General features: G+C 33.9%; 2 protein-coding genes across 2 annotated transcripts in view; both read left to right on the forward strand.

The window, feature by feature from the left end:
- Window positions 1–1,464: 1,464 nt before the first annotated feature.
- On the forward strand, window positions 1,465–4,776 carry LOC132069517 (UDP-N-acetylglucosamine transferase subunit alg13-like). Its single transcript, XM_059462854.1, has 3 exons — window positions 1,465–1,643; window positions 3,361–3,460; window positions 4,383–4,776. The coding sequence occupies exons 1-3, from the start codon at window positions 1,638–1,640 to the stop codon at window positions 4,637–4,639; spliced, it is 363 nt and encodes a 120-aa protein (XP_059318837.1). The 5' UTR covers window positions 1,465–1,637; the 3' UTR covers window positions 4,640–4,776.
- Window positions 4,777–7,183: 2,407 nt separating this feature from the next.
- LOC132031918 (bifunctional purple acid phosphatase 26-like) overlaps window positions 7,184–10,872 on the forward strand; it is a 4,221-nt gene continuing 532 nt past the window's right edge. The window contains exons 1-4 of the mRNA XM_059421783.1: window positions 7,184–7,338; window positions 8,636–8,847; window positions 9,998–10,198; window positions 10,671–10,838. Of these exons, the coding sequence (XP_059277766.1) occupies window positions 8,686–8,847; window positions 9,998–10,198; window positions 10,671–10,838 (531 nt within the window). The 5' untranslated portion in view covers window positions 7,184–7,338; window positions 8,636–8,685. The remainder of the gene's footprint in view (window positions 7,339–8,635; window positions 8,848–9,997; window positions 10,199–10,670; window positions 10,839–10,872) is intronic.

Here is a 10,872-nt window from a genome sequence, read left to right on the forward strand (position 1 = left end):
CATTACTTTGAGCCATTGGACACACAATGTCTTTTTCTCAACATCAAATGGACCCAAAATTTTAGTAATTATATTATAATGTTGTGTATCTCCATAGTTCAACAACAACAACAACAACATAGTGAAATCCCACAATGTTGGGGAGGGTATTGTATACACAAACCTTACTCTTATCAAGGTAGGACGGCTGTTTCCAAAAGACCTTCTGCTCAATAGAAAACATAAAGAGAGAGAAAAAGAGGAGAGAGAGAAGGCCAAGAAATTCAAAGCGGCATGAAAATGAAAAATAACGAAAGCGACTAAGCCATGATGAAGCAGTATGCAAAGGGACAGTAGCTACCACAAATAAAATAAGATAATCAAAGTATAACAAAAAACATATAGTAGCAGAAATCAAAGCACAAGAAACAATAGCGCGATAATGCGACTACTAATATGAAAGGATAAAGACTATCTACTAGCGTTCTATCATAATCTGAGTCCTCCATACCCTCCTATCTAAGGTCATGTCCTCGGTAAGCTATACCTGCGCCATGTCATGTCTAATCACCTCTCTCCAATACTTCATCGGCCTAGCCCTACCTCTTCTGAAACCATCCTGGCCAACCTCTCACACCTCCGCACTAGGAAAAATGTGTCTCTCCTCTTCACATGTCCAAACCATTTCAGTCTCGCTTCCTGCATCTTGTCTTCCACAGAGGCCACTCCCACCTTGTCGTGGATAGCCTCATTCCTAATCGTGTCCCTCCTAATGTGCCCTCCTCGTGTATCTCCATAGTTCATTGTGATATTTACTAATTAATGTTATTTCGAATTTTTGAAGATATCCCAAATTGGATTTTGAGCTAAAAATTTCAATCTAAAAATTTCAATTTTTAATGTTATTACTTACTTTTATTTTGATGTGTAATACTCCTATCTCATCCAAATTTATGCGAAGGTTGACCAATTTGGAGTGTCAAACAACTCTTTGACTCAATTTTAAACATAAATTCTTTCAAGTATTTTACAAAGGGTGCCTCAGTTGGTTGAGCACGGGGCTTTTGGTCTCAGGTTCGAAATTCCTTGCCTACGGCAGGGGATTTGCCTTCTAGGTCGAGCTTGTCGTCACACGGGGCTTGTGCGGGCTATCTCTCCTGTGTGCTTTGCGTATTGCACAGGAGTGAGGTTTTACCCTGCGCACACCCGAAGGGTAGCGGCTGTGGATTTCCCATGTCATAAAAAAAATTACATATTTGAAAACTAATAAAAAGTACTTAAGTTGGTATAATTAATTTTTCATATGAAAAAGTCAAAGAAAGAGCCGTTTTGACTTTCCAAATTGATCAACCTTTATATGAATTGGGACGGAGGGAATATATACCATTTGTTAATTGCAGGTTCGAATTGCTCTGGAATAAGTCTTGGAGATTGAAATTGTGAGTTTCAGCAACAAATTCCCTACAAAATTTTAGTTTTTTTAAAAAAAATTATCTGCAATGTTAAAAAACGATTCTTAGTATCTCGGATGATGATGACTTTTGTCTCCCATAGTTCATATTTTGAAATTATGATGATATACTAAATTGTGTTTGAGCAGTGAAATTTGATCTTCAGGGTGTTCGTGACATTTTTTGAAATGTTTTAGTCGGGGCCAAATGCGGGTACGATTTTCCATTATAAAATTATAAGTTATATGAAAGGGTCTTTAAACTTATCGAATTAGGTTCTCATTGATGTATTCTTATATCGAGATTTAATCCAAACCGCGATGATCTTTTCTTGTTCCTGAATGTGTATATATGTTTCGTCTTTTTAGGTTTATGCTCTACTCTGGGTAAAGATCCACCCCATTTGGATTTAACTCCGAATGGGAAACAAAAAAAATGTTTTCTTGAATATAAGTCATTTTCTGGCAATCGAACATTAAAAAATTATTTTCCATTAAAAAGGGAAACTTTGCTTACTTTTTCTTCGTTAGTCCATTTGAAATTATCTCTAAATTTTTTGGTGGTGGAACAAATTTTTTTCAAAAAAACTTTTTCCGGAAAATATTTTTCTTCATACCAAAACACACCCTCAATGTTATTCTCCCTTATTTCAACGTGTAATATGTACCATATATTTATTGCAGCTTCGAATTGTTCTTGAATGTAATTTGGAAATACCAAATGGTTGAGATAGATGATATTGCGAAGGAGAATGTAATTTCACATTTCACATTTCTCTTGATATTTGTTTTTTCTGTTAACACGTTTGTAGTGAAAGTTTTGGCTTTTCAGTTTCTTATTATAGTTGTGAATCCAAAAAGTTGTGTCCTCAGAGGCGGATCAAGGAACTTATGTCATTATACTTTTGAAATTATGGGTTCAGATCTTATATTTGCTGAAATGTTAGTGAGTTTTAACATATATAATGTTGAAAACGCTGCCTAAAGGCAGCATCGGTTGATGTCTCTCCTTGGCTTAAGCAAAAAAGAGAAAATGCATAAGAATAAGTGTTGAGTTGGCTAATTAAGGAAAGAACAATGAGTTAGTGAAATTTGAGAAATTATGCAGAATTGTTGGTACCAGGATTGTGGAAGTAATTGCTGTTTGGTTTTGTGATTTCTTTTTTTTTTTTTTTTTTTTTTGGTTGCTGCGAAGAAAGTATAGACTTGGATTGGACCAAGGACATTCAGCTCATATGCTTTTAAATGTGCAAATGGATTATTTTTAAAAAGTAATGCATAATTTCTCGTGAAAATTTCAAGCCAAGGATCATAATTCTCTCCGACATTAAGCATTTGCACAGTACAACAGAAGATATTTCTTGTATGCAAATTATATGTTCTTTTAGGGGAGATATGTCTGGTTAATACAAATCTGAAAATTTGAAGTTTCAGAGAAGAATTTATGTTTGGATATGTAGCTCTAATCTGTATAGTGACTGAAAATGACTTTAGCGTACTGGAGTATTTAAGAAGCTGAGATCATATTTGTGATTACCGAGTTTCAACTTTTTTCTTTGATGGACAATAAAAACGATAGATTTGGAAAGCATGACGTGAAGTTACATTTAGGTTCTTTTGGGTGGTTGCATCTCATAATAGTTAAGGACCGTATTAGTTTCCCATGATGAGAATTCAGGACGCATTATCTGCACAATCATTTGATGTTTGAATTTGAACTGATTGACTGCAATTTAATTAGTTCATTACGTGCAAAATGTATGCTTGTTGACTTCATACTGTTCATCATTTGATTGCAATGGCCAAATTTTCCTTTCCAACGAACTTGCTTTTTTATGTTAGTGATTCACATACTTGACAATTCTTCTTTGCCTGATAAATGATAGTTACTCATTTATTTCTGGTCTTTTAACTTTCTGTTATCTTTCCAGTCAACTGCTGAAAATGGTTCCCCAGCTCTGGACTACTTCACATTTTCATCAAGCATAGCTGACTACTTGAAATCAGCATCACTCGAAATCAGCCACGCAGGTAATTCATGGTTAACGATAAATGCAGCTTTATACTTACAGCATATCACCTTGGTACTTTCATCTGTCATTTGTTTTTGCTTATTATTCTCCTTTAACTTGCCCATCAGAGCACTTAGCCTTTTGGATATCAACGTTGGATTAAAAAGGCTATATATTTGGGGAATTAGTTCATAGATAGAGATAATAGTTGTACAATAGCAGGAAAAAAACGTGTGAATAGCAGATGCCAAAAGCTAGAGTTATCTTTCTCTCATTGAGACGCTTAAACATTTTTATAGCGTTCCAGTGCTTATGATAACTTAACTAGAAAATGTAGGGGGAATCAAGTGTCCTAATGTGTGGAGATGACTCTGTATCCCTTAAGACGTCTATCCCGTGATGGGATTTATGTCAAACTTCTGCTCAGTTCCTTGCAAGCAAATTGTTAAAGATAAATATTAACTAAATAAAGTGTGCTCTCTCTAATAGCTTAAGCTTTTATATGAACTGGTCACACTCTTCAACATGATATTAGAGTAGACTGAGACCTTGCGTTCGGGTCTTGATGCGACCTATTGTCAAAGAATTTTCATGTGATTGCCCTTAAGAAAGAATCAAACCTGCGCACGAGGGGTCTATTAAAAATATAAGTAAATAAAAGTACATTCTCTATAATAGCTTAAGCTTTTAGATGAGATGTTCACACACTTCAACACAAATATTTACGGCTGCTAGTGGCCTCAGAAGATATATGATTGGTGAAAACTTGCTGCACTTTCTTCTGAGGTGGCATGTTGAGAAATAGGGAAATGACCGTTATTTTTGGTCATTATATGACTTCTATACGTGCATGCTTTGAGAAGTTTGATTTTGATCATGTTTAGATTGTAGAAAATGAATTAAAAAGGTAAGGCTATGTAACATGTTTGAAAGTGCTGCAGGTTCAGGGAGCATATTTGAGACACTACGGCTGGGCAAACCATTAATTGTGGTAGTCAATGAGGATCTAATGGACAACCATCAAAGCGAGCTCGCAGAAGAACTGGCTGAGAGAAAGCATTTGTATTGTGCTCGTCCACAAACATTATGCAAGACTATCTTGGAGATGGATCCGCAATCTCTTGTACCATATCAACCAGATGACGCGAAACCAGTTGCTAAACTAATTAACAGATATTTAGGTTTCCCAGAGGACTAATTGAACTTACTGTTCTATGTAGTTTACATGAACTGAAGTTCAATTGTATGTGATTTATTATATTGGCCTAAGCTTGGAATCTTCAAATTTTCTGTTCCTAATGATATTTTATGTGATTCAGTAACTGTCTCAGAAGAGGCAATTAAAAATTCAGAATTAGTCTACCCTTTCTTTAGGTACTTATTTGCTTTTATTTTGAAGAATTAACCAAACTAGCTGTCCATTCAATCGCTCAAACTAAAAATTACTGACGGATGTATAGTATATATATTATATATGTATATTATGTATATAATTCTGTATCATAAGTATATAATCTATGTATATCGGTTAGGAAAACAACCAGTGAATAACCGGGTATTTGTATAAAGATCCCCTTTATTTTTGCTTCATATTTTGGCAATCAGATATTAATGAAGTTAAAAAGAACATTTTCAAAAGCTAAAAATGTAGTGCCCACTTGCAAGTGATAACTTTACCAAATGGGAAACTCGTGGAATGATATTGCTGCTTGGAAAGCACTTTTTACAATATGGTATATGCATCAAAATGATGTGTATAATATGTGCTCATAACATATGATTTTACACTTAATCATAGTTAATTAGATTTATTTTTATTAGCCACCAGTGCTTTGCTTTGTGGTAAGAGTGCAACTTGTGATGTCTAGGTTAGGTAACTGTACGAGACATGTTAAAAAAAAAAAATATTATTTTGAGACAATTAGGAATAAATAATTACCAAGCGCGACAACTAAAAGTTCATTTCCTCAACTCATGGGGTTTGGCTCATCATAACAAACATATTTTTAAGATTTCATGGTTAAAGAAAGATTTTAAACCCGAAATAATACATGCTCGTCCATCAAGTTTCGAAGCCCTATCATGCAAACTAACTCTCGTATTTTTCAAGTTGAGAAGGTAGAGGAACGGATCATTATTCCCAAGTTTCGAAGATCGTTAACCCCAAACAATTTTCTCGGTCATCAAAAAATAAAAATTCCACGTGTACTCACAGATCACATATTTGATCCATCTAGAGAAGATGCATGTTTGTTAGCCAATCAATTGTTAAGCTAGGCCACGCATTGACAAACAAATTATTAGTTTGCCCATACTAAATCTGAGCTACAAGCCTACAACTATTATGCCCATGCTACATATATACCTGTAAAAAGTTATCCGAACCCGGGATTTACATCAATCCTATAAAATATGATACTTTTCTTTATATGTAAACTCTTTCCACTAAATTATAGTTAATCAATAACCGTGTCACCTTAATTTATAATTTAATTATAATAAATTAGTATGATTTGGTGTAAATATTGAGTGCGACCATTACATTTTTCATGTACCAACCATGTGAGCTATATTGTATGGGCAAGCTCATGCAACCGTTTCCTTTTCAGAGAATATGAAAAAAAATATAGTTAAAAAATATATCTCCTTTCATTTATTATATGAAGACAAAATATAAACAGCTAATTTAGCTTCATGATGGGCGAATATATAATAATTATTTACAATAGAAACAAACAGTTTCTTTTAAAAGAAACCAATCTAATTGTCAGGGAATACTTTTAAAGAACTTCCCATCCCACTAGCGCATTAAAATAGATTTAAATTTCAGAAAAAAAAAAAAAACAAAAAAGAACTGGATGATCACTTATTGTGCTTTTAAAAGAACAATCAGTACCGTTTAACTTGTGATAACATGTTAATGGAGTACTATTTTTTTTGCTTCATGTTTCAGTTAATATTTATCATAGAGATTTATTTGTTACCTAATAATTAATTTGATTATATAAATATATTTTATACTATTAGTGCATTGCACTTAAACTCATTAAAAATATTCGTTCCGTTTCAATTTATGTGACGCTATTTGATTTGACAAGAAGTTTTTTAAAAAAAATAAAGACTTTTGAAATTTGTGGTCTAAAAATAAAACTTGAACATTTCTATGGCTATAAATCATCTCATTTAAGTTAAAATGAAAATTTTAAATTATTTCCAAATGTAGAAAGATACATTATTGTAGGACACACTAAAAGAAAACATAAATTTGGGCAATGGAAATAATTCAAGTTCTATATTCCGCGAGCATAAAATGTTATTAAACCGTCAGATTAAATCATCTGCAATAACATGGTTACTATTTACAGCAAGCATGATCTGATAATCGAAAAATATTACTACTAGTAAACAATATACAGAGAGAGTAAAAAAGATTATATCATTAGTGCATATAATTAACTCAAAGTTTTTATTAATAAGGGTTACGGTGGAGTGGTAAGTATTTTTATTTTTTCATATTTAATCAGAGATCTTGTCATTTCGGGTTCGAGCCCTGGATATGAAATCGTCTTTGTTAGGGAGCACTTTACCCACAATATGAGACTTCTTAGCGCAAAACCGAATTTAGTCGTGCCCTAATACAGATACCGAACCCATCCCATAATTGAAAACAAACAAACAAAGAAACTTCACATCCCATGAATGACTGAGACAACACATCTTGATCCAATCTTGCGCCATTTCGTGCTGCTATCTTTACGTCTGTTTGACTCATCATTACTTATACTCAAAGCTTACTCATCAAATAAGCAATGCTGAATAATACTAACAATATCTAAACAAACAGCTTGCCAATATTTTCACACCCTAGCTGGTGATCATTAGTTTCAACTTTCCAAGGTACTCTCCTATAATCTATATCACTTTATTGTTGTTCTAATGCCAAATTCATGGATTTAAGTTATAAACATATAGAGGTGGGGTCAGTATTTTTTAGTTTATGAGTTCTGGTTAGCAATTTTGTTCTAATGCCAAATTCATGGATTTAAGTTATAAACACATAGAGGTGGGGTCAGTATTTTTTAGTTAAATGATTTTTTTGTCACAAAAATGTAAGATGTGATCCAAAGTTTATTGAGTTCTGCAGAATCTATAACTACCACGTGGCTCCACCCCTATAGACACAGACAATGTAAGGATAGCCACTACTAAAAACTCATTATTTTCCCGCTGAAATTTTCCACTGAAAAATGTTTAGTGGCTATTTTCACTGAGAGTTGGTGAGAGAAACCTAAATAGTAGTGTTTTCACACGAAAAAATTATGAAATTTCCAACGTTTCAATAGGAACCTGTTTCCCACTATGTGTTTTCCCAATGAGCTGGTTCGGTGGGAATGAGGTGGAAAAGTCATATTTTATAACACAAATTTCCCACTATATGTCGTGGGAAAAACCTCTATTTCTAGTAGTTGCAGCTTAGCTACGATCTTTCTACTCTCCTTATCAGATTACCAATTAGTAGCATTTATTATAGAGATTTGCTTGTAATTATCTTGTGAGTTTTAGTTTTATATACTAATGGTGTAAAAGATATTTACATAATCTTGTCACTTATTAGATAATTACATGTAAATCTCTTGATATACATTAATTGGTAAAATGATAAAAAAATGGTATTGTCAACTAACGTGCTATCGTGTGTTAAAATTCAGCGATAGTGTAAAAAAATGTATACCGTCAGTGCATATAACTTAATTCCTTACCATATAAATCGAATCGTTTGTGTAAATATATTTTACACAATAAGTGCATAAACTTAAACTCCACATTCATTTATGTGGTATGACATGTTTTCAGTTTAAGTTTAACTAACATCTGCTGTATAAAGAAATTTTACATTATCAGATCACCTTCACCTGTTGTAGTAGGTAATCTGCTTTATTTTCAAGCATTCAAATTCAACATCTTATGGAGGATTACCTGCAGATATCTTTTGTGTGACCCGATAGTGTGAAAAGAATTTTCACACAGTTAGAGTATATAAGTTAAACTTTTTTTTTTTTTTTTTTTTTTCATCAATTCTAGTAATCTTAAGAATCAATTGATTATATGTTCATAACTTGAATTTTTTCAAAGAAGGAAACAAATGCTTTCTAAGATATATTCTAATTACTGCTTTTGTTCTTTCTTGGTGCAGTGAATCATATTAATTGGTGTTCTTGAAATATTGTTACTTGAGAGGATTCAATGTTGCTTCATCTCTTCTTTTCGTTTTCCATTGTTTTACTGATAGACAACGGGAGTGCTGGCATAACAAGTTCATTTATTCGTAACGAGTGGCCATCTGTCGATATTCCTCTTGACAATGAAGTCTTTGCAGTTCCAAAGGGTTACAATGCTCCACAACAAGTAAGTTACTATACCTTTGTTCAGTTGATCTTCCTTAAGAAATTGAAGTATCTCTGAGGAAGCGTGTTTCTGTTTAACATCTTGAAAAACTTGATTTAATTCAACTCGAGTAGCTAGCATGGTTTATATAGTTCAGTGTCAACTTGATTTTCTTCCTCTTGGTTTACAATGAAACAGAAATAGTTATGGTGAAATTGCATAGAAATTGGAAGGCCCTGAAAGGCTGAAATATTAAGAAAGACTTTTAAGACTAAAAAAATCCAAAGTGCTTTGAAGATAATATTCGATCTTCAGAACACGTAGTTGTGTAATGATCACTACTGTCACAGCCCAGGCCCAACTACCAAGGTATTGTCGGCTTTGGCTTGATTCCTATGGGCTACCTCAAGGCTTTTGGGCTTACGGTTTTGCCTCCTTGGGGTTTTAACCCAAAAGGAGCCTCAACAGTTGAATCCTGAACTCACCATTATATTGCCATTAACTTTCCGTGCCTAAGGCAAGTTTCACAACAATTCCGCTTTCGAGTTGAAATGAAGCACTTCGTCTATAGGCATGTAGAAAGGACATAATATGAGCCTAATCGTTCTTCTCAAACCGCTCTAGCATGATAGACTAGGTGGGGGTGGGGGGGAGGGTCCGCCAAAGATAATGCAACACCATAGAAGAGTTTGCTTCGCTGCGTAAGGTCCTCTAATCAGCCACGACTACCATCTGCGGTCCATTTTTTTTCTCTTCCTTGCCCAGGAAGGGGATCAAAGAAAGAAAGGTAACTTGCTTCTCTCCTGGAAGAATGGCGACTTATGTAGTGGTTGGACTTCCTACCAAAATACTTTCTTGGTTGAAGACTTCAAGTTCAACCGCCATAGGTCCATGGGTTATTACAACTGCGTAAAAGAATGAGAAATTAGGTGATAATGAAATATGTTGTAATATCAACTATACTCATAATCTTCAAGAGCAACGTTCTGTTTCTGCTTATCTGTTCAAAGATTGGGAGAAACTAGATTCCCATAGTTTCTTTTTGACTACTGTAACTAAATACAGTTTCTTATGCTAATATTCTGGTGCTACAAGTTTTCTGATGAACATGTTTTTGAGATAACAATGACTATGTGTTTCATCTAAAATGCTAACTTTCATTTTACGATAGGTGCATATAACACAGGGTGATTATGAAGGGAAGGCTGTACTAATCTCATGGGTCACGCCTGATAAACCGGGGCCTAGTCAAGTCCGTTACGGATTATCTGAAGGAAAATATGATTTTAAAGCTGAGGGATCATTCACAAACTACACATTTTACAACTACAAGTCTGGCTATATACACAAGTGCTTTCTTCATGGCCTTCAGGTAATTAAACTCCTCGATTTTATAGTTCTGGAGGACGAAAGAATCACCATGTCATCTCTTCGTTTAAGTGTCATGTACATCATGCCACTGTATTTGCACAAAGCATTTACGTTTTTCTCATATACCTTGTATTGTTAAATTTGCTGTTTGGAATGAGATGGAATGCTGTAAAGTAAAGTTGGTAGTTAGAACATCTTTTTTAGTTCCATAAGATCTTTCCTCGACTTGGAGCAAAGATTAAGAACGTTAGGTTGACTTTGCATAGTGATAATAATATCAGTGGCAAAGTTGTATATACACGGTCAATTTTTTTTTTTTTTATGTATATATTGTAGATAATGAACCCCTTGTTAAAAATTCCGCCTCAGCCACTGATATAGCATATACAGTCATGATAGTGTTGTCCATGATGTCTTAAATATCATCCTCCATTTTCTATCTAATTGACCAATTAGTTTTACCTTCGTTTCAGTATGACACGAAGTATTACTATGAAATTGGAAATGGTGATTCTGCTCGAAAGTTTTTTTTCGAAACTCCTCCAAAGGTTGATCCAGATGCTTCATACAAATTTGGCATCATAGGTAAGTTGTTTATATTTTATTACCCATTTTTCTATTATATTTTACCACATAATGACGTTTGTGCACGTCTGAACTCTTATCATATACAAC

Source organism: Lycium ferocissimum, chromosome 9 (genome assembly GCF_029784015.1).
Source record: "Lycium ferocissimum isolate CSIRO_LF1 chromosome 9, AGI_CSIRO_Lferr_CH_V1, whole genome shotgun sequence".
NCBI lineage: Eukaryota > Viridiplantae > Streptophyta > Magnoliopsida > Solanales > Solanaceae > Lycium > Lycium ferocissimum.